The 24,297-nt window shown below is 41.6% G+C and overlaps 2 protein-coding genes across 2 annotated transcripts in view; both read left to right on the top strand.

The window, feature by feature from the left end:
* The first annotated feature begins 930 nt into the window (after positions 1 to 930).
* nudt7 (nudix (nucleoside diphosphate linked moiety X)-type motif 7) lies at positions 931 to 3,427 on the top strand. The gene is made up of 3 exons (XM_036544463.1): positions 931 to 1,567; positions 2,179 to 2,337; positions 3,053 to 3,427. Exons 1-3 carry the CDS (start codon positions 1,406 to 1,408, stop codon positions 3,401 to 3,403), a joined length of 672 nt encoding a protein of 223 aa, XP_036400356.1. The 5' UTR covers positions 931 to 1,405; the 3' UTR covers positions 3,404 to 3,427.
* Positions 3,428 to 6,853: 3,426 nt separating this feature from the next.
* LOC118788447 (synaptic vesicle membrane protein VAT-1 homolog-like) overlaps positions 6,854 to 24,297 on the top strand; it is a 42,737-nt gene continuing 25,293 nt past the window's right edge. Inside the window, exons 1-7 of the mRNA XM_036544450.1 lie at positions 6,854 to 7,178; positions 9,081 to 9,210; positions 12,778 to 12,993; positions 15,108 to 15,250; positions 18,632 to 18,735; positions 21,270 to 21,325; positions 21,765 to 21,959. Coding sequence (XP_036400343.1) covers positions 6,964 to 7,178; positions 9,081 to 9,210; positions 12,778 to 12,993; positions 15,108 to 15,250; positions 18,632 to 18,735; positions 21,270 to 21,325; positions 21,765 to 21,959 — 1,059 coding nt within the window. The 5' untranslated portion in view covers positions 6,854 to 6,963. The remainder of the gene's footprint in view (positions 7,179 to 9,080; positions 9,211 to 12,777; positions 12,994 to 15,107; positions 15,251 to 18,631; positions 18,736 to 21,269; positions 21,326 to 21,764; positions 21,960 to 24,297) is intronic.

The following is a 24,297-nucleotide window of genomic DNA, read 5'->3' on the forward strand; positions in this document are numbered from 1 at the left end:
GTAGCAGACCGCGCCCCGAAAGTTTTACTTTCAGTTTCGGATGGGTTTTTTTATTATCATTTCCTGCTGTACCACAAAGCTCCTTACAGATCAGTTTAGACAAAGTAAAATTGCCCTCTTGTAATTTTATATTCGAACTGAAACCTTTAGTACGGATTGATTTATCACGCGAATTATTAAACCTTGGGTACGGCTTGATTAAAATGAGGGTTCTCCAGCTGCTATATATGCTGATCTAGAACAACTAATTGAAGGAATTTATGTCTCGCGCCACTTTCCAGTTATTCCTTTACAAGTAGCCTCATGAACAGTAGGTGAGCATGTACCCTAATCAATAACAAGAAAGATATTTCTTCAAGGACACATACTTGTGAAATAAAAAAATAAATAATAATAATAAAAAATACCCAAAAATCCACAGGCAGAACGCTGCAGAATACTGTCGATTGATTCTTCTATCATCAGTAGAGATTACAATCTGAAACAGTTTCAAAGAGGCACACCATACTTAGACATGGTCCTATGTCCACAGTTGTGTCTGTTCTTCAAAGCAGAACAACTGTTCTCCTTTCCAAAAGGGCAGATTTTTTTTTTTTACTAAGTAGTGAAATTTTTGTACTTTTTAAATCTTTTCATTGTTATTTATTTATTGATTGATTTCTACAAAGTTACTATGTAAACTTTGAATGCATTTTCCCATCTAAGTAACAATCTGCATGTAAATCTAGCTACCACCTCTTGGAGATTACAGTCACACTTGACGAAAAAGTATACTACTGCAATTATTCCCCACCAGCAGGTGGGGCGATATTTCCTTCTTGTACTCTTATAGCTCTCTAGCCACGCGTTTCCTGTTTCTCAGATTCCGGGTGTCAGGTGTTGTTACGTGCAGTAACATACACTTAGTCCTTAAGTAAAGTACTACTTTTTAGCAAACGAGTGTTCAGTTGCCACACGAAAGCTTAATTTCTGTCCGAGAGGTGCTGCTTGCGATTTTGTTGCTGTCGTTTAATGTATGGGTTGCTTCGGATGTTCAGTTTGCTAGCTTTCGGACTCGCTAGATTTTAGCTTTCAATATTGCTAACTTGATGACAAGAGCTTGGTGGAAACTTTTGATGAAGTTCATTAGCTGTTCACTAGCTGTAGCTAGCTAAGTTAGCTAAACATGTCATGCGGTTATTGTGTACGTGCAGCATGCATTTCGGTACATCAGAATGCTATGACGTATATTCAGCATCTAAGAACGGTGCAACAGTACGGTGCGGGTACATGGGGTGACAAGTGACAAGACGCAGTCATTTCTCAAACTACAAGATCGCGAAACTGGGTCTGAAAGAAGCGCTCAGGTCCTAAATTAAGTGATAAATGATAGCTTGTCAGCCGTAGGTAGATAGATCAATTTATTATGATGGACGACATTAAAGGAAAGATTAAAGACAATCTGAAGCAACACGAAATCGGAAGCACATTTTCATATCTACCGGTTTTGCCAAAAGCTTCAGTGCTGATACCATTATTTGTGAAAAAAGGAGAAATCCATGTACTCATGACACTTCGTTCATTGCAGGTTAGTGTATTATTGCCTTTAAAACAATTTACTGTGTCTGATAACTCACAGACGTTCAGCTCTGTTGAGTAAATCTGTGGACTAAATGTCACATCCAGACCAGGAAGTAACCAGTCCTGGGTCAATGGACTTTCCTGTCCCCTGTGTCCTTATTTATTTATTTAGTTAGTTAGTGTATTTTTACTTTCTTTGGCAAAGGATACGTGGCGAAAACTATTATTTGAAATGAGACACTATGTCCTAATTTTTTGTCTTTTTACAGTTTCTGCCATTTGTATGTTTTTTTTTTTTTTTTTTGGTTTTGTTTTACATTTGTTTGTTTCACCTTCGTCAGTATGTACGTGCATGTATGCCTGTCCACATGGGGGCGCAGTAATGTCGCTTTGCCACTCGAGAACAAACATTTTCATGGGCCAAATTGAGTAACTGAAAAGTACTGGCATATTTATTACTATCGTTTATTTTGTTAACTAGTGAAATGTAATGTCAAATAGTAAATAATGCATCTCTGCTTTTAGAGCATGTAAGAAAATGGTATCATTTGACATAATTTGCTAATATTGCTGGGTTTTCCTTGCGAAAATGGCAACTTTCTCCCTCTTTCTTAAAAGCTGAAAAGCAATGCTGGGGAGGTGTGCTTTCCAGGTGGCAAGTATGACCCAAGGGACCGTGACGAGATAGACACTGCTCTCAGGGAAGCTGAGGAAGAAATAGGCCTCACTCCAGATAAGGTGGAGGTTGTTTGCAAGCTTTTCCCGATAATAAATAAGGTATGGCTGTTTTTTTTTTGTTACATTCTACATGTAATGGCGTCCCCTTCCCAACACATTTTCTGTGTAGCTACTCTGCACATAATAGTCAGTGCTGCTTTTCATACATACTCTCCCCTAAAATGGGTTCTAATATAGATAATATGTTGAAATGTTATGACTGTGGTAATAGTAGGAGACAGGAAAGCAAGGCTTTGTTTTTTGAATGAAAATCAGGACTCCCTGTATGGTAATGTTTGTCCCATTTCAATCCAGAATGAACCCATAACACTTTAAAGCATTGTCTCAACAACACCAAAGAAAAAAAAAACAGAGCACATTCTGAATCAACATTTCTTCTCTATTATAAGGTGACAGTTGTTCTCCCAAAGAAATGGTAATGCAAATGAACACTGCCTGCACATTGTAATGAATATGATGTTACAGTCGTATGTGCTGCTAGTAATGAGAAAATGGGCCTGTGCAGAGACATCCAAGCAGATGCTGCAGTGATTGTTCCCCAGACTACCTAATTTCCGTAGCTCAACTCGACAGACTCCCGCACGCAGCTCAGAGGATAAAATGCTGCATGTTTTGTAGTTATGCTTTAGAAATTTCCTGAGGGATTGGCTGGGGACAACAGTGAACAGATGCCGGGTCCAGATGCGCAGCTTAAATGATGGAAAGAGCTGATTTTCTCCTGTCTGACTGTCTGCCGGGTTCTGTCCCCCCTCAGAGCGGCCTTTTGGTGACCCCGGTGGTCGCCTTCATCGAGGACTTGTTCGAAGCTCAGCCCAACCCAGCGGAAGTGAGCGACGTCTTCTCCGTACCGCTGGAATACTTCTTGGGCCAGGCAGGCCATTCCTCTTACACTGTGCCTGGTTTCAGTGGGAAAGTTCACAACTTCCTGTACCAGGATTTGCAGTCGGGAAAGGTGCACCAGATATGGGGACTGACAGCCGTGCTGGCGATAGTTGTCGCTGCTCTAGCTCTCAGAAAAAAGCCGTCCTTTGAAACTGGCTTTGATACTGACAACCCACTCCCCCACTTCCAGCGCAATCTTAATTTGCGCATCAGCAAGCTGTGATTGGCTTCATGGGGGCATGTACGTGGTTGCAATGTGGATAGAAACAAGATACCACTTTCTTTTTCCTTTCCTTCCTTTATGGTTTTCAGCGTGTGAGATATATTTAATTATACTGATGTATAATGCTAAATGTAAATGCTAATGTTATGTCGAAATACAAAAACAAAGGTGAACATCAATCAGAGAAAAGCTAGTTCTGGAAAAGTTTTTTTTAATTAATAGTTTGATGTGTTTGATTATTTCCAATTGTTGATTGTTGTTATTGAGATTAGCCTTTAGTTTTATGGGAGATCTCTAGTATATTTTCACAATTAGTATGTAATGTACATGTACTGGTTGTAACTAATGTGAGGTGAATGTGTGGCGTAAATTTTGAATGGCACAAGATTCACGTTAACAGATGACTTTCATCACGGGAAAACGTGTATCCTCATAAGGATATCCATGAAAGTCAAGGACATGCTTACCCTTAATTTAAATGTATGTATGTTCTGGACACGTATTATTTGTTTACATTATTAGTTTACAATATATTGTTAGATTACTTTATTAATCTATATGGATGAGGATGTGGATTGTTGTTTGTCCTATGAGGAGCACTTTATGACAGAAGAAACCTCAAGAGAAGTTTTTTTTTCTTGGCACCCAGTTTAGACATCCTCACATGTGCCTACACTTAATGTGAATTTACACACAGTGTACCCATGCACTGACTATTTACAGGTTGAAGGACACTTTCCGGCCAAGTTCACTGTCAGTTGCCTTGCACTGGCTGCTCTCTAAAACAGACTTTATTTTTTCTCTGCGTTCTCTGTGTCTCAGACCAGGAAAATGCAAGTGCAAGCAGCGTGGTTTCTTCATTGTGTTAAGTCGACCTGATGCTGCACGTAGACCAGAATTCTGCCATTTTCACATAGGTACTTCAGCTGACCTCATTTCCCATGCTGCGTACCTGAAGGGAACGTTCTCTGGAGAACATATCGGTGTGATAGATAACCAGCGCCCTGTGTACTGTGCTCTTGGTTTTCCAGCCTTACTCGTTGCTTTGGCTGGTCTGCTGCAGTGGTAATGGGAGCATAGTGAGAAGTTGCCTCTTTCTGTTGAAGGTACATGTTATTTTGGGTACAAGTAACATGCCAAAAAGAGCTGAAGCCCAGGCAAACGCTTCACTTCAGGAGGCCAGCTTTGGTGCCCATTTTGAGCAGACTGGAAATGCTTTCACACTGCACATAATAATTGGTGGACCAAATCACAAGATTGCCAAGCTTGGTTACAAAGGTTAGGAAACCATCCCTCTGTGATGGTTTAGGTTGTGTTATTATACCTTTAATTGGATGAAGTGTTCAAACAAACAAGGTGTAAAAGTGCCTGTAAGTGATGGCACAACTAATTTGTCTATTTTTTTCCAAAAACAAGCTCTTTGAACTTTTCTTGATTGTAAGACCACGCATAACTGCTTGCATATGTGCATAATGTGTTTGTAGTTGACCTGACTCAGCCGAGCCCCTGTCGTGTGGATTTTGATTTTTGTGTAATGCAGCATGATGGATGTAAATTGGGCTGGTTTAAACCCTGATCCGTTGTAATTTGTTCAGTTTGGGAGCCTTACGACTCACTGAGCCGTCAGAAACCGGACATGGAAAGTTGTTCCTTTGAGTCTTCTTTCTGAATCGGGCTGAAAGAGGGCCTTAGCACCCCTGTCTGTTGATTAAATGTGTGACACTAAACTGTCTTGCGTTCATGAAAGTAATGTTTTGTCCCTGGTGTGTGCTGCCTTGTGTCTGAAAAAGCTTCGTTTTTGGGAACATCTGTCACTATATTGAATTGAACCTGGCTGTTTGCTGACTTCATTTGTTGCAGTGCAATTGATTTGTATCAAGCGGCAGACTTTTGCCCCAAGGTGATGATGCACCTCACCCTCTGTTTATTTAGATAATGGGGTAACCATGGAAACATGCTCAGCAGTCAGCTGCACTCACTGTGGCTGTCAGTGTGAGGTAGCTAACGTAACACTTTTAGCCTAACTGCAGTTGGGGGGGGGGGGTTGGGGGCACACTAGAGTTATTGTATTGTACACAGCATTGATATTAATTATTGCAGTTACTTTTTGTCTGTTCTTACTCTGCACAGCTGTACAGTGTGATAATGTGCTAACAGGCTTCAGTGATTCCATTCCTTCCATTCCTTTAAAGAGTCTGATAATGCTAGTTTTTAATATATGTAAATATTTTTGTTGTGACAAGTGAAGACCCTTGTATGATAGATGCATTAATTTAATTAATGCATATAAAGTTTTTTTTTTTTTTTAAATCTGAATTTACCTGGCAGCAGCCATACCACCCTACAGCCCTCCTGCCTAATGGATGATGTTTGGATGGAAGACCTCCTAGGAGAGCCAGGTTGCTGTAAGGAGGTGAGCCAGGAGGGGGCAGTCTTTCCCCTGGACCTAACAGAAGACCACAGTTCAGGTCATCTCTATTTCAATTTGGTCAGTTCAGGAAATGAACTGTCAATTAATTGATTGAAAAAAATCTTCAAAGAAAATGATGGGCAACTGACCCCAACTGTGCAGGAGACCAATGCCCCACTGCAGTGATGGACAAGAGACACTGTGCTGCTATAGGACAGTGTTTCTCAATCCTACTCCTGGCGGCCCATTGTCCTGCATATCTTCTGTCTATCCTTGCTCTACCTACCTGACTGAACTCATCAGTGGCGAGAAAGGGGGGGGGGGGGGGGTCCCTGTTTTCCTGGTGAGTTTTTCTCATCAGGATTTTTTTTCAATCTACCTATAATAATCCTCCAGTTTAATTTACTAAACAATCCACGTCCTCATATGATTTATTGTTAGTGTTATGGTGCAAAATGGCCTCTGTGCATCAACCAGGTGGGTGCTGCACATTAATGCTGGTTGAGTCACCCCCTTCACTGTAAAGGGTACATTTCAGAATTCGTCAAACAATTCATCTGATTGAACAATTGAATAAATCAAGAATATTTAGTATGCAGGCGCACACTTTTCTGAGTTTAATGATCAATTGTGATTCAGAACTGGTATCGTCACGACGAAGTAATGAAATTGCTCTTTATGTTCATAAGTGAAATATAAAATCCTCCTACACATTCCAAACTTAGCGGTTCTAAATTTCAATGATGACGTTTTGCGTTACATGAATGTATATCTGAAATATGCGTTTTTATTTTATGTTTTGATTCTCTTTCAATACGTAACAATTTAACAAGAGATATAGGAACTATAAAATTATGACTTTGTTCGGCATATACCGTTGTCGTTAAATGGTGCGTAAACGGACCCGGTCTCAAAATAATTAGAACTGTATACTATATAAACATTTCTAACTGCACATTTACTCTGAGTGTTATGGTAATCTCTGGCGTCGAGGAGGGGGGAAAGTCTATTCAACCGCTGTCTGCTCGACCATTCGCAACATAGCAGAGCGGAGGCAACGGGCTCTCAGCGCGAAACGTCTGAGTCGAGGAGTGGAAGGAAGGCACCGTTCTCCTGAGCATCTTTGTGCCGTCCTGTTAAACATATAGATATGGCAAAGGAGGGAGCGGATATTACAGAAGAAACGGAACATATGATAGAGAAGAATGGTGGAAAAGAACAAGAAAGTGTGTTGTCTGCGGGGGACACCAAAGAAATGCGGGCGGTGGTTTTGACTGGTTTCGGGGGTCTCAACAAACTCCGGGTAACCAAGAAAGCAATGCCTGAGCCGCAGGAGGGGGAAGTCAAAATACGTGTTAAAGCATGGTAATTCATGTTGTCACCACCATTATACTCATCCTCAACATCATCATCAACATCATCATCGGTATTTGCAATCCTGGCAATGTGGGGTTCAGTGTACTTTTGATTGTGGGTGTAAAATAAGTCTCCACGCATTTTAGAGAATATGCATGTATTCGTGAACTTTACACATGTTGATTACTAGCAGCTGCCTACATACTACTGCCTCTCCACCGCACATACGCGCAGGTGTTTGCGTCTGAATTAAAACTCGCTGGTAAAGTACTTGTTAGTGCGCGTGCGTGCGTGCGAGCGTGCGCCGATGGTCCTGCTGTTTTCTCCTCTCTCTGTTTTGAATATATCTTGTTTCCAACTCAGTCTGTTTTCCTATGACCCGCACATACGTAGGAATCGGTGTATGGTAACGTGCGAATATCCTAAAATGAAATTAATGCGGCAACAGGCAATACTTTGAGGGATTTAAATTGTCTGGCAAGATTAAACTAATTGACTTTCGGCCAAATGCGTGCTCATATAACGCTACATTGCCAAGCTGTTGTTCCTGTGTTTTTTTCCCCCCGATTAATTTTGATGCATATTGTGGCCACGTTGCGTTGCAACGTTGTGGCGGAGAGATGAAACCGCTCTTAACGTGCCAGAGCTGTGCGTTTGGTGCAAATAAAACCACAACCCCACAACAATGTTTTGGGCACGTAGTGCGACTGGACGTTTTATTGTTAGGTTTTTTTCTAAGTTTTGTACGTTTATATGTTTGTATTTCCTTTGAAAAAGTGACACTGACTTTGCAGACAGGGAAAGGGTCTTTAAAAAAAGACGATGACGTAGATTTGTGTTTATCAATAGCCGTTCCGCCATGTGTAATGATATAACATAATGTAATGATAGTAATGATAACATCTTGAACAGTCGTGAAGAAATTTGGATATACGCTGCAAAGCACTTTAAATATCAGACTCTTCTAGTAAGACATATGGGAGTTTGGGACTGTTTGGTCCTCCCTCCTGTTTATAGAGCTGAACCACCAAGAGATCATACAGATGTTTACTGTACACACAGTGTTGTGTAGGTGGTACATAGCCTCAATCCTATAGGCTAAATCATCATTACATCTTGATTCACCTGGGACCAGACTGTACTTCCAGTTCCTCTCAGCGTTTAGTGTGGGTGGGGCCTGGTAATTCAACCATAATTTAATATCTCTCATGATTCTTCCATCCCACTCACCAGTTTGTGTGGAAGGCTTGGCTCAAAGTGAAAACCAACCAGACAATGTTAAAATGGGATTTCTAGACAGTTACCAATCGACAGGGATTTAGCACGACTTTCTGGTTGATGAAAGTCTGGTTTTGACGCAACTGTTTCCGTCTTTAAGGAGAGAGTGACTGCTAGTCAACATTTTTCCCTCTCCCGTTTCACTGTGAATCTCAGTGTCCTTGGAAAATGTAGCCCTTCAGACAGGAATGCATGTGAATTGTTGAGCTGACTGTCAGGTTTGTACTGCCCCATTGTTATGATATGAATACCACAACAAGTGGTGAGCATAATTAGACACACAGCATTAATGCCATTCATTTTGCACTGCGCCATCAGTATGTCAGTCTCTCACCAGTCTGCAGTGAAATACTGACAGAAGGGAGATGTTGGTAATACAGATAGGTAGCCCACTGACATAGTATTTTAATCAAGTAACCAAATTTAGTAATTTCTGTTTGCTTAGCCGCTGCTCCTATCCAGAGCAACCTACATAGCATGTAGAGTTTGCATGCTAACCATTTATACAGCCGGATATTTACTGAGGTAATCTGGGGTAAGTGCCTTGCTCAAGGGTACAAAAGAAGTATCTTGTGTGGGAATTGAACCAATAACCTGTGCACCTTACCAAAATGCGTCTCATTTTTTTTGCAGCGGTTTGAACTTCCTGGACTTGATGGTACGACAGGGAAACATTGACAATCCACCCAAAACTCCTCTTGTCCCTGGCTTTGAATGTGCTGGAATAGTAGAAGCAATGGGAGACAACACAAAAGGGTTTGAGGTCAGTGAGTCCAAGTACATTTTTGTGTGCGCTGTATGAGGGGGGCAGGGGAACAGTAGGCCTATGACCATTGTAAAATTTGGATGAATTTAAAATGGATTCAGTGAGATCTAAAGGATGAAAATGTGAAAGTGAGGATCGATGATTTGAATATGAAATATCTCTCTTTCCCTTGGTGGGGGCTTGTGTCTCTGAAGAGACCTTTATTGGTGCTGGTAAAGGCAAACATGTCATTACATTATTGTCATTTAGCAGACACTCTTATCCAGAGCGACTTACATAGGTTCCAGTTTCGCATATTATCCATTTATATAGCTGGATATTTACTGAGCCAGTTGTGGGTTAAGTTTACAGCAGCAGTGAATTGAACCCGCAACCTTTTGGTTACAAGCCCTGCTCCTTTACCACTGTGCTACACTGCTGCCCGTTGGCAGCTACAATAAATTGTCCGATAATTTGAAACAGTATCGTCACAAAAATGAAGATTTCTTGGATGGGTGCTTTGTGAAAAACAAAACCAAACGATTTATATCTGGGTAACAAGATGTCAACATACTGTAGAGGCATCATAAGATGAGTGCAGATAAATAAAAAATGTTAAGCTCTCCGAGAGATCTTTTAAGGTGGGAAGTAAGAGACACATTCAGCTGATGATCAAATAGGGAATACTTGATTAACCTATTTCTACATATTGCGATAGTAGTGGCCTAATTCTTACTGTTCACTAGTAATGATGTGGATGTTCTGAAATGTACCACTGATACCTGATTCAATATGATAACGCATAACATTGCAGAGGCAGCTCAGAATAAATGTTCTACTTTTTTGTTTTAAAAGCCCAGTCTCCTTGTTACTAATGGAAACATTTCAACTGTGCATTTCTCTTCTTCTCCAGGGAATTGATTCATGACATCAAAGCCCCTGAGCATCTCTGATTTTCTATATTAAGCCTCTTTACAACCAATATTTTCTTCTTGGTTTAGCATTAGAGTCTGATTACCCAGATTCTGTCTGATGGTGGAGGCAGATGAATCAAATGCTGAACCATTTTATATATACGAGCTACCTCAAGCCGTGCATGTCGTGGGCTCGCCTTGGCTTTGCCTTTCATGTGTGTATGCTATAATAAATAAACACAAAACCCCCTGTTCTGTAGTTTTATTCTGATCACAGAGGAACAGATATCGGGACAGGATGTGATCTTTTGAACCCAATTCTAGATGATCTCAAGCACATTACGAAGCTATCCTGAATGGCATTGTTTTCACTGGAGTGGTGTAACATATTATTTAACTTTTCACAGAGGATCTAGAACAATCTACTCATATGCTTTGTAGCATTTGAAAGCCTTCATTTCCTTACTTCCTCTTCAGATATGTTTCATCTTTTAGAGGATAATGGATTTGGCTGAAACCTAGAACATGTTGATTCAGACTATATATACCTACAGTACCAGCAGAAACACAAATATTTGAAGAATGAATATTTGAAGCACAGTCATAGTTTTTCCTGTGTCTGTTTCAAATGTTTTTCAAATTCAGCTGAGAGAAAATCTTATCACATTTCTTGAGCTGTAAAATGCTAATTTCAGGTATGACAAATTGATTGGCTTCCTAAATGGTTATGTACACAACACACCTTGTTTACAGGTATGTGTGGAAGCCTTCCAGAGTGCAGTATACAAGGCTCTACAAAGAGCAGTAGCTTCAATTTCTGTGAGCCACTTGGAATGGCCTCTGTGGTAACTGATCTATGTATATGAGTCTCTTGACCAAATTTCACCCCCAACCAAAAAAAGTGTGTGTGCGTGTGTGTGAATGTGTGTGTGTGTCTGTCTGTTTGTGTGTGTGTGTGTGTGTATGGGGGCAGGGTCAATTTGAAGGCATAAACAAAAACTCAATTGACAACCCAGGCAAATAAACTTTGAGGGTGTTTGTGTTGTTCATTTCGGATACATCCTTTGCAGTGAGGCAGCCATTCAGAAAATGTGAATCTTTGTGTGATCAGAATCATTTTTAAATGGCTGTCTAAGAGTGCATAGCATGTCATCACATGTCATGTTTTGACACACTGATGAATCTTTCAAGTATTACCCATCATTAAAATGCCTTTTTAGCAGGGGAACTATATGAGAGATCTGTGAATCAAATCAAAGTTATCTTACCATCTGAAGAGAATGAAGCTTTTCAAACTGCATGTCAGATAAAAGTGTGAAACGTGGAACATTAATATACTGTGTTCTTAGATATGTTGTACAACTACAACAGTTACATAAATAGTATCCAACAATCTAGACGAGCTCAACCACACTGACCCTCCACTGATACTTCCCTGCATTTTTAGCAGGGGGCATGTTCAGTTGATCAGATAAAAGTTCTTGCGCTGTGTTGTAATAAAGCACACCTATCGTGATGTAGCAGTTTTTGATGCTATTTGAGGATGGCCAATTTGTCAGTCCGAAGGTTTCCAATTGGAATGCCTGTCCTAAAATCAGTCCTGCTGCCTGTTGCTACTTGGGGATCGGAGCTGCGTTGTAAAGGGAAGGTATGAGGCTGGTGAACCCGCCTTCCAGGGCAGTCATTCATCATTCTCTCAGGCTTCGGGCCTTGAAGATTGATGACACGGGGTACCTCGGCGGAGGAGGCCACAGGCCAGGTAGCGGTGATTCATCTGTGGCGAGACATTAAAGCAGAGTCCCTTCCATCAGTCATACGAAACCTTTACTTAACCCAGCAAAGCGAGAGCAAGGGACCGCATCCTTATTAATGATGTTGTCATGGGTTACCGGTCTGCAGTGAAAGAAGAGAAAAGAGCGCTTGTGTTGAACGCGAACGCAGGCTGGGTGTGACAGAGGTTCTCAGGTTAAACATTTAGGTCAGTCTGCATGGAATTGCTGTCTGTGTGCTTCGTGGATTCAGAATAGATACAGCTGTCCTTGTGTCTGTGATTGGATTGTTGCCCTAAGCTTGGATGCAACTGGTAGACTGAACAGTTATATTTACATTTATATTTATTCATTCGGCAGATGCTTTTATCCAAAGTGACTTACAAGTGAGGTAGAGTACAACACAAGCAAAAAACCATAAGGAGTCAACAATATTAGCACAGATATATGGTACTGATACACTGATGGTGTGTTACTTTGCTTCATGAACAACCTTTGAAGAATTATAAAGTCAGCCTACATGCAGCCTGAAGGGTAATTAAGAGAACCTTGTTGGCTTGTTACCTATCAATTTGTTTTAGATCGTTTTAGTTAAAGGCTTAGATCTATAAAAGAGGGATGCTTTGATGTGCTGTAGATTTTAACATGTGCAAAACATTTTCCCCTCCCTAGTTTTATGCTATTTGTATTTAACTTTATTAAACAGCAAATTCATTGCTTCTCTGTTCCAGTAAAAATTCTGTTTTCATATGTTAATGTTTCCTTTCCATATTGTTTCACTCGAAAGGGGAAACTCGAAACAAATCTGGTGTAATCTGGCCCAAGTCAGACTCTTTTCTTATTTCTGCTGTCTGTTTTCTCCCATGCAATTAACAGCATTATCGTTTCTCTTCTGGTTTCAGATAGGGGACCGGGTAATGGCCTTTGTGAATTACAATGCGTGGGCTGAGGTGGTGTGCACGTCTCTGGATTTTGTCTACAAGATCCCGGATGACATGACGTTTCCTGAGGCGGCCGCCTTCTCCATGAACTTTGTGGCTGCCTACATGATGTTGTTCGAGGTCGCCAACCTCCGAGAGGGCATGTCGGTATTGGTTCACTCGGCAGGAGGGGGTGTGGTAAGTCAGCCTCTAGATAAAGGGGGGGGGGGGGCGGGGGGGGAAGGACGAAGGCGAGAAAATGATATTGCTGATGTTACTATAGATACCGCTGGTGTCATTCTCGATGAGCATGTTGCTACTCACCATCAGGGAGACAGCCCCATGAATTTCAGCAGTCTTATTTGATGCTGTTTTACATAATTCTGTTATCGTGACTGAGAGCAGAACAGACAACTGAGGGTCTGAGAGTTTGCTGAGGAGCTGGCATTTGAAAGGACGCCTTTCTCTGCTGCAGGACACGTACCACTTTTAAGTGTCAGAGGTAATGTGGGGACTTGCTGAAACCTGGGCATTGAAACAGTGGAGACCAGGCCTGGTAACGTCTGCTGATCCTGATAATTGACTATCAAAGAGTTGTCTGTAAGATTCCTAGGACAGAGCCTTTTTTTATCAGTACCACATAACATTGAAAAGAAAATTTGAGATGCAATGAAATATGCAACTGTGGCAACAGAAAATGGATCAATATCGCAAAAAAAGACACAGCAATTTGGATGAATGACTTCAGTATAAACATCAATTATATCTACATTGATTGAATATAGCCTGTTTTATGGAATGCTGATGATGTCTGAACGAAATTGACACCAGGTTGATTTAACTGGAGACAGATCAATTTGGGCTTAATGCCCATTTCTTTTATCCTCTTAGAAAAGTATCTCCTTGTGAAATCAGATTTGAATGACACTATTTAATCAGGAAACAGATCTAGGAAATATACATTTAGTTCACAGTGTTTTGAGATAAAGAAAGTAAAATCAGGCTGTGGATATGGGCTAATGTATTAATTTAAGTGAAACTGCTGTGGCAGTGCAATTTCAGTCTGGGAACTTTCACAACTGGTTACCACGAGTAATTTATAAACTTGTTGGGGACTTTGCCTTACTATATTTTCCTCTCTGTATATAGCTGCCTTGTTTCAGACTGACTTGCCAGATACAGTAAGGACTGGTTAAAGGTTTTAATGGGGCAGTGAGGAGAATAACTGCAATTTTTAAAGATTTAAAATGTTACATGCAAAGTCTGAAGACAGCAAAGCGTGAAAAATGAACCATTTGCATTACATTTTAGGCATGTGTAGTCAGAAGCAATGTTCTTGCAGTGCAAGGTGAGACTGGAATGGGATATGTATAGTTTCATGAATCTTTGAATTTCCTGTCTGTGGTTGTTCACTATATTATGATGTAACATTTACAGATGTATTATGATATAACAAGGGATGAACAATTGTGTTAAGCAGAGATGATGTGGAAAAGATCAAACCCAGCATGGATACCGATTTGATTATTTTGTTTTACTACTATGATAAAGACCTGTTTATTCTTGTTTAGTTACGGCTGAGAAACAGAAGGTTTGTGGTAAATTTTCCTTGGATGCTCTTTGGTTATCATTGCATACCTTTGTCTGGATGTCTACCAGAAATCTTTGCCTGAATACATATCTTGACAAAGTCACAAATAAAGAGCTTTACTCCATCACACAAACAATTATGGGGAATTGCATCTAGGGCATAATTTCAGAGCACGTTTCACAAATATAGTCAATTCAAGATATAGCGAATATGAGCCAGAGGAATAACAAGAGCTTCAGCAGAAGAGAAGAAATTGCCTAGAGCGATAGTAGTAGAATCAGTGACGTGTGATCAAGCTGACTTGATTTGAGACAGATGCACTGATGCAATGGCCGACTTACATATAGTAAGGCATCGTATAATGTTTAATGTACAATGTTTTTCTCATCCAATTGAGAGGATGAAAAAATCCCTCAAACCTTCCACCCAATTTACAATTTAGTGACTATTTACCTGTTTTGGTGGATTAAGGAATTGGGCTAACTTGTCTATACTGCAACAGATGCACACATATCATAGCGTTATCCCCCCAGTGTTAACCTCTCCTGCCATTATTTGTTGTTCGTGTATGATGTTGAAGGAGAGCAAAAGATGTACTGTGTACACCGAGAATAGGAAGACAGGGTTTGTGTATCCAAAGGGGGTGTGATAAAGAAGCTAATGGTCAGCTGTCTCTGTTAAAATGAGAATTGTGGTGATTTATTTTCCTTTTTTTTTTTAGGGACAAGCTGTTGCTCAGCTCTGCTCCACTGTGCCAAACGTCACTGTTTTTGGAACAGCTTCACCTTTCAAACACGAAGCCATCAAAGACTCTGTGACTCACCTCTTCGACAGAAACGCTGATTACGTTCAAGAAGTAAAAAAGTAAGAACTTATTTTACAACACAGCACATTGAACTGAAGGAACTTCAGCACTGAATGGTCCTGTAGACGGTTACATCCAGCAGACGCAATAAGCGATGCTGTAATATAGTGTGGTTCTGGTATTGATATTTATGTGTAACCTATCGATTTGACAGTTCACGGCTGGCTAAACCTCCCCATGTAGGTTTGCAATCTGTACCATTCAATATTTTGTTTTGATGCTGTTGTTAATGGCAGAAATCACCTGCAGCCATTAAATTCATTTTGTTATTATGTTGATTAACTGCTCAGTCACTGATTATCTGTTTGAGATAAACATGACACATTCTGTCATCATCTCTGAACTGTTATGATGAAAAAAAAAACACATAATGAAAATGCCCAAATTATATATTTGATAATGTTTTGTTTCACTGGGCACATGTGGCGTACAGCCGAAATGTTACCTTATGAGTTGGCCTCTCAGCTGTGAAAATACAAGCAGCAGTTGCAGACACAAAGAAAGACTTCATTGTAAATGATTCCAGTCATTACCAAACTCATTTTATTGAATGCAACTAAAAGCACCCTTGTTCTACAGAGTTGTAAGTCCACCATTTATCGAAGTGATGCATCGATTCAGGTCACCTCTGTCATTTTACGCATTTGATGGCTTTAAAATAAAAAAAAGACGTACTTTAGACTTCTACTTAAGTTTCTGATGGTTCTTCAAACTGCAGCGAGATAAATGAGAAGCAGGCTGAGAGCGATCCCGCGAACACCCTGTTTGTGCATGTGGTGCTTCGTTCCTCTGAAGATGCAGTTGTTGGCGATCGCTTTCTCTGGCCTTGCGTGGCGCTGGTCTCCATAGCAACGCACAGCTCTGCACGGAGAGGGAAGAGCTTAATGCGGGTGAGGCGCTGGCAGGTTCTCGATACCGATAAACCTGCAACAGGCGAGTTGTAGTGGTTGCATAAAGGGCTGCCGTACTCCCTAGAGACGCCCGTGAGCACTTTCCTTCTGAATCTCACATGGCTTTGCTCTCCTGAAAATGAGGTGGCCGCTGGAGCAAAAAGACATTGTGCCTAATTTTATTTATTCGCAATGAATATGTGTGCTCTGTCTGCGAGCGGCACTGTGGTAGTTATGTTTGGTAGTTGCAGCATTGTGTCAGCAGACACATGGAGGCTGTTGACCTTGTTGTTGTGAAGTCGTGGATGATGATACTGTTGTGAACGTCTGGCATTTTTCTCAAGCAAACAGGTGTTATTGAAGGGTGGAATGATCCATTCCAGTGGCAAAATGCACTGGTACTCACAGGACAGTGGCCTGTTCATGTAGCGCTGTCAAATATGACTGTGATGTCCATCACACCTGTAGCATTAGCTATGTAATGCACCGTGCGTGGTACAGTAATCTTCTCAGTCCTTAAAGTTCTTAAAAATGAGACATCCCGGGAAGATGCGGTTTGTGGCGGACTGTGGAACCGGTGAGGGAAAGGACTGTGGGGGTGGGGAATAGCTGTTGTCAAGCAGGAATATCCAATAGAGTGAGAGATTAATATGCCTTTCATCTCTCGGGGCCTTGCATTCCAGATAGGATCATGGTTAAAGGAAAATTAAATTGGTCTCAGGTCAGTCCTGGTACAATAGGACTTGGGCATGGGCGTCACAAGACCTGAGCCGTTTAGCCGAGTGGGCGGTCCTGCCACAGGACGGGGAGAACAATCTCGGGGCTGCTGGAGTCAGAGCATGCCCTTCATTTTTTCACAGAAGTGCTTAGAGGCCGTGCTTTCTGCTCTCTAATATTTCAGACGTCGGGACTCGTCGCTGTTCCCTCAGATCCGCTTAGGTTTCCACTTGTCATTTTTTGTGGGTTGCAAATGTGGATATAAATCAATTCAAGGCCATATGAGCTGTCGTTGATATGATGCAGGAGGGGCAGTTAGGAGGCAGAGTGTGACACAGTAATATGATCAAATTCTCAATAATACCCTTAATATAATGAAATGTGGCAAATGCTCATATATCTCTCTAAATACTGACAAAGCGCAGCGTCATTAATAGGCTCAGTGGACTGTTTGCCTGCTGGTAGATTTGTCAGCTGTTTCTGCATTCAGAAAAATCTTGTGACGTGTGTGGCTATGAGGGAATTCTTCATGTGATCTTGTTTTTTTTCTTTTTATGAGTTTCTGTGGTAGGGAAAGGCAGCAGTTATTTTTTCAATAACTGTGAAAATATGTGAATGATGACATTCAATGGTATCATTTCCCCTCCACCTAACAGTGTTCAAGTCATTTAGAAATACTGAGATGGAGATATGATCAGTCCTGTTGTTTATGGTTCATAACCATCCATGTGACTAATTTCACCATTAAACTCCTGTCACTGGGCAGCGTTGGAACATACAACTCTTTCACTCCAGTTGAAGACCAGAAGCATTTAACTTTCTTAGTGAGTATTAAGAAAGCAGATGGAATGTAGAATAGTGTAGTCAGGGAAAAATGTGAACATGTAATCTCTAGACACATTGTGTCATGTTTTAAATACAGTTTACAGTACAGGTGACTGACTTTTTGATGGGCCTAATATGTCTGTTGAGGGATGAAGTACTTTGGACTGGAGAGACTTCTGAAAGTTTATAAGTCACAGAAACAGTGGCTCACCTTTCATACCGCAGCTCATGCTTGGTTAAAAATTGCAAGAGCTCATTTTTGGAATGGGTCATTCATTGTGTGAAACACAAACAACGAAACTTGGGTCCAGACACATTGGATTGTCATTGTCTGTCGACTGCGTCAGATAGTCTTTTATTTTTAGAAATATTACCAATAGCCTAAACCCACCGAATTATGATACGTAGTTGTCACCGAATGAGCCTTTTACATATATCTTTTTATTGTGTGTATTTTCAGTGTTGTTGATGATTTAGAGTGCCCCTGAGTTTGTTCTGTGTGTTTATCTCCTTGAACCTTGAATTAAATCAACTGTTGGATGGCTACTGAAGATACTCGGTCATGATTGTGCAATAGCTGTCTGTGGACCTGTGGCACCTGTTCTTTTGGGTTTATGGTTAGAGAAGTAGGTGTTTAATGAAATCAATGAAAACAAGTGGCTTAGCAACAGGCATGCTCTCAAAAGGTGTGAAACTGTCATTTTGCGCAAAGGGATCAGTTATTCACATCCATGGGGCCTCTTAATTTGGAACGATCGGGGCGGATCTGTTTATTTCCTCAGTACATTAGTTTTCCCAGATAACCATCTGAAAGAGAAAAAGGGCAGATTGAACCCCCTCCCAATGAGACGTTAATTAACTGGAAATCTGCAGATGAGGCCCGGAGCTGAGCCTGTCCGTATCTGGGGTGTCTGGAGGGTGTTAATTGAATTTTCCTGTACCTTGCAGGATATCCCCAGAAGGAGTGGACATCGTGCTGGACTGTTTGTGCGGAGAGAACACCGGGAAGGGCTTGGGCCTCCTCAGACCCCTGGGAACGTACATCCTGTACGGTGCGTACGGCCGGGCGCGCCTCTCCGTGTGACTCAGATAGACCGAAAACACGGGCTGTCAGAGACTGCAGAGCCACCGCTAACACACAACATTGCGGTGGCGCGTTCACAGGCGTCAGATGTCATGGGTCCGCACAGGTCTGTAATTAACATGTAGAAAATTCTGCACACCAATCAGCAGCTGTACGGGCTGGACAGGTTGTAATTGTTTTTCCTGGCAGTCTCCTTGACGATGGCCACACTCGCACTGTCCTTTCACACTTTACCTCATCCTTTAGCTCAAACATATTCAGAAATCCACAGTGTCGCTGTTGTAGTTCTATCAAGGAAATTGAATATCACGTAAAGGTTGTGTGTCCATGTTTTTCCTTTATATGTGTAGTTAAAAAGTGTTTCGCATCGCTGTCCTCCCCTGTTGACTATATAGAAGAATTTAGCTCACTGGTTATAAAATTGAAATTGGCTGAAATCCCCCTCAGTTGTACAGTAGTAACCCAGCCCTTTGCAGGACAAAAATCCTATTATAGTTTATTTTTAGATACATTGGAAAAGGTTCCAAAAATGAAAAGTGACTCCAATTGGCCTGCTTTCAGCTATCATCCATTGTCTATAGACATCTCTCCTCAATCGTTCCGACCTAGCTGGTCTGTGGCCTGTGTTCCAGGGTTAAAAGCTCATTATAAGCAAGCACCGTCTTTTTCTGTTCATCACTCAGCAGTGCAGTAGTTGTTCATCATATACCGTGGGAGTCATGGCTAACTTTAAGCATTAAGCACAATAGGTGGAGGTTTAAAGGCAGGATGTATCACTGCATTTCCTTTTAATCTTGTGAGGGAAAGCTTCTTCGACCTCCTGTAGTAGTCATATTAACAGAGATTTAATTTTATTGGGTGGGGACACTGGCTTCCTGGGACTCTTTGGAAATGTGGGACTCAGGTCTATGAATTCCAGCCACCAAATTATTCCTTTTAATCCCTGTAATGGCTTTCAGCTGACCTCCTTTGGCTGTCTCTTCACCATTACACAGCCTACATCATGCAATCAGCCTGTGCTTTTGTGTGCACGTATTCTGAGATTGACCAACTGCGATGGCCTTCTGAAATCAAGTCCACCTCATCAGATTGATGCGCGGTGTAATCACTTGGCCCTTCCTTTGAATGACGTCTCCTTGCAGTGAAAAAGAAGATTCTCACTAGTTGCCTTATCAGCCCTTGGATGAGAGTCTCATTCCATTGTTCTGGCTTCAGTGCGCTCATTCTTTTCATGATATCATTCATGTGGGTCTTGTTCCATCATGCGCCTGTATTTTCAGGGCAGGGACTTTAGAAACACAGATTGGTGCTGGCGATACTGTAAAATGTAAATTAAAATTTAATCATGTTGGTACAGCAGTGTAGCATAGTGGAAAGGAGCAGGACTTGTAACCAAAAGGTTGGCGGTTTGATTCCCCGCTGGGGCGCTGCTGTACCCTTGGGCGAGGTACTTAACCCAGAATTGCCTCAGTAAATATCCAGCTGTATAAATGGTAAAATGAAAAAAAACCTGTAACCTATGTAAGTCGCTCTGGATAAGAGTGTTTTGGAAATGCCAATAATGTAATGTTGTTTCCGCATAGTTCCTCCTGATAATATGAGATTTTCTTTATAGTGGTAACGGCATTTGTAGTTTATGTTTAAGATGTTTCCAGGCCTGGTGGCAGAGTAAATAATAAGTATTGGATTAAGCTTTTTCTATTTGGTTTCAGGCAGGTGTATCACTCTTCTTCCATCAAACACACGGAGCTCTATTTATTCTGTTTGTTTGCACGAGGACAAAAAGATTTTAATGCTCTAATGTTCGGTGCTCTGCTGCTCATATGAATAGACAAATAGCACATTTCGAAAATGGAATCCGCACGGACCTTTGAACCTCGCTGGAAAACAATTTCATATCGTAGGAAAACGGAAATCGAGGTTAATTTAGGTGCATGCAGATGCGGTCCACAACTGAATTTGTTCTGTTTTCCCTTACTTACAGCCAAATTAGAAAGCTTCAATTGGAAAAGCCACCTTGGCCCACACGCTGTACGTTATTTGCTTGGCAAACACCCCAGTCCAAGGTGGCTTATACAGCTTGCATTTTACCCATTCATACAGGCTGACGTTGGCTCGAGCAACCCGTGTCAACAGCAGCGGTGCCCCGCCATGGAATCAAACCTGCAACCCTGTAATTACAAGTCCAGCTCCTCAGCTGCTTTTCCAGACTGCGGCTCAACAGACTTATGGCACAGACAGAGTGCTGTTGTTGCTGTCATGTAATTACATCCCTGGCAGAATAAATCAATTAATGAAACTACTTTTGAAAGAAATAATTAATGTGATGCTTAGACAGGCTCTGCCTGCGGTCTGTCTGAGCAGATAGATATCCCATGATCCATTATTTGACAGCCGTTGTCCCTGCCCTGAGTCATGTCGCTATTCGCGGCTCAGGCCTCAGGGCCCACCCGCGCAAACCTGCTCTGAATGACCGGAAGCTTGTGTGTCTAATTCTTTCAGGTTCGTCAAACATGGTGACGGGAGAGACAAAAAGCTTCTTCAGCTTCGCTAAATCCGTGAGTATGGGGCAAATCCGCGGATCCCCGTGTGGGTCGTCATGTGTGGCAAGCTTGTGCTTCAATCGCGCACTTCAAAGAGGGGAACTGGAATCGCAAGCATGTGACACTCCTGGTCCTTTGATATCCCGCACGGTGATCTCAAAGGTGCTCGCTGTCTTTTGAATGCTGCTGTTGTGTCCCAAAGAGGCATCCCTGGCAGCACGGATATATTTAGCAACTACAGCGTTTGTTCTCCTTCGTAGTTAGCGGACCAAAACCTTCAAGTGACACGTTTCAGCTGTTGTAGCAGAGCTGCCCACCCTTGCCAGGGAAGAAATGTCAAATCGAAAGTCCTGTGGTTGTAGTCAGACTCATGGACAGTCAATGCTGAGCATGCAGGTAACATATGTGTGTGTGCATGTTTTGCTTGTGTGGTCTGCGCTTTTCATTTTTTCAGTGGTGGCAAGTGGAGAAGGTGAACCCCATCAAGCTCTACGAGGAGAACAAGGTCATCGCGGGATTCTCGCTGCTGAACCTGCTCTTCAAACAAGGTCGAAGTGGCACGGTCAAGACGGTGGTGCAGAAGCTCATCTCCCTCTATGAGCAGAAAAAGATCAAGCCTGTGGTGGACTCGCTATGGGCTCTGGAAGAGGTAAGGGCACTGGTTCATGAACACAGAAGGGAGAAAATGACAAGTCTCTGCAGGGCTAAAGTAGTTACATTAGTGCCTTTTTTGTCTGTTTGGTGATTTAAATTTAAAGTGTTCCACTGACATTGTCTGTGCCCTCATTCGTTCAGATGGCCTGTGTGTGTCTGTTTTGAGCCAAATCCTTATGTGGCATTTGGCTTTTGCATGTATTCTGTGAGTAACAAATTGTGTGTTGTGTGGAAGAGGCTTGCCATTGCCGCTGATGCTCCAAATGTGCTTGTCTGTGCTGGTTGGATTACTTCAGGGACTTCAGTCTTGCTCACTGGCAGTAAAAGGGGTTCAGGTGCTGTAGCTTTTCCACTGAGGTCCTCTGTGCCCTCATTGTTCAGTTATTTCTGCTGTAGATATCAGTGGAGCTGTGCCATGTGCTGATCGGCGCCGTAGTAAATAAAAGCGGTCAAAACAGCTATATCTTGAAGCCAGTTTTGTTCACACTGCACTTCCTGTTGATACTCGCACCTCCCCTAACACCATTTATATCTGCATACATTAATGCTTTGCTGATTCATCATAAATGAACAGAATATATGAGAAGCTGTCGAGGGTGCGATTGTTGGTGTGCTGGTCGTAGTGTGAAATAAACGAGTCCATTTTGGAACTGAACTCAGCCGCTTGAAAAGAGGAAACGAGATTGTATCTGACGTTTGCTGTAAATAACCCATTTGTTTGTGCGTTATATTGGTTTCCTGCTGTTCGTATGTTGACTGTTGCCTTACGTCCACGTTGTTCTTTATCATGACTGAGAGAATACTTGACTCAGACAGTGTGTAGTGTTTTCTTGTATACATGGTCGGAATTCTTAATACAGCCGTTTCTGCTTTGTAGGAAGCTACCAATGAATAGCTTCTCACAGCATGGGCAGAAAGATTAGTAATGCTTACCTTGTTAAGGGAATTTGGAGCATTTGTCATGCTCAAGTACTCTACCTTATACAACCTTTATAATATTCAAGTATACAAAATATTTTACTGTGAAATCTGCGCTCCAAAAGTATTATTAGTGTCAGTAAACATACTGTAACTGTTTAAATGATACACAGTGTGTATTTTTTTATCACTCAATTATTGTATGATCATTACAGTGTTATTGCCCATAACAAACGTCCTTCGCTGAATATATTTATTATGCAAGCTAACATGATAAATATATCTTCATATTACATTGATTTAAATCAAGCTCATAGCCACATGGAGTATGAGTGGCAGCTCTTTTGATGAGCCAAATTTGACAGTGATATGAAATCAGAAATCCAGTAATTGTTGAAATTTCAAACAGAAAGAAATGCCCTCTGCCTCAAAAAACAGCAAATGCCAAAATCCAAAAAGCCCACAAAATGTCACCGTGCAGTTCGAGCCAACAGTTCAAAGCGACTGATTTTCTGAAAAGGAGACTCGGATCAATTCTCATCATAAAATTGACTGACTAAAAACAGGGGGCAGAGGCAGGTTTGCTTAAGTATTGCACAGTCATGACTCATGCCTGACGGTAACATCACTAGAATCCTGGCTGAGTCTGGCAGGGTAAACGCTGGCTGGACTTACTGCTTGCCAATAATAAGGCAGTGAAGCCAGCGATGCCTCGGTGAGGATATTTTAATTTCAGTCAGACGGTGGCTTTCCAAGGGGGTCATTAGGTGAGTTCTAGGAGTCTGATTATGACTTCAGCTCAGCTGGTGACTGGACCTCAGCCTGCTTCTGGTAAAACATAAAATGGCTCAAAGTGCTTTGACAAAGCTATTTCCAACCCCTGGTTACGCTAGGTTTGCATCGTCGATTTTGCTCACTGCAAGCTCACTGCTTGTTCAATGCTGTCGAAATATCTCCATGCTTCATTTCTGTTTGATGATGCAGGGAATGTCATTCTCGAGCAGTTAATGAGGAATGAATGGAGGCCTTCCTGGTTTTTTCAGGCCTTTCAACCCTGCTAAACCTGCTAGTAAAAATGCGAAGGGTTCAGAAACGTTTCGTCTTTGTGAAGCAGCATTTTGTCTAAACGCCTTTATGCCCGGTTTCCGGGTCTGATTGTCTGTGTAAATGGATATTAAGAAAATCAGTCTTTCACTTACTGACCCATTTTGTTGGCATATTTATGAGCAAACAAGCAGTGCTTTTAATGCTCAAGTACCTGGTCTTCTTGGACTACTACAGTACTTCCTGCTAGAGCCCATACTGTGACTGGCAGTTTTCTAGAACATATTAATGTGCGCAGTATTATACTGTTTGAGGAATTCTGGGCTTGAGGTTTTTACACTGTGTATGGTGTAAAACACTGTGTACTGTGT

Source organism: Megalops cyprinoides, chromosome 13 (assembly GCF_013368585.1).
Source record: "Megalops cyprinoides isolate fMegCyp1 chromosome 13, fMegCyp1.pri, whole genome shotgun sequence".
NCBI classification, from domain to species: Eukaryota; Metazoa; Chordata; class Actinopteri; order Elopiformes; family Megalopidae; genus Megalops; species Megalops cyprinoides.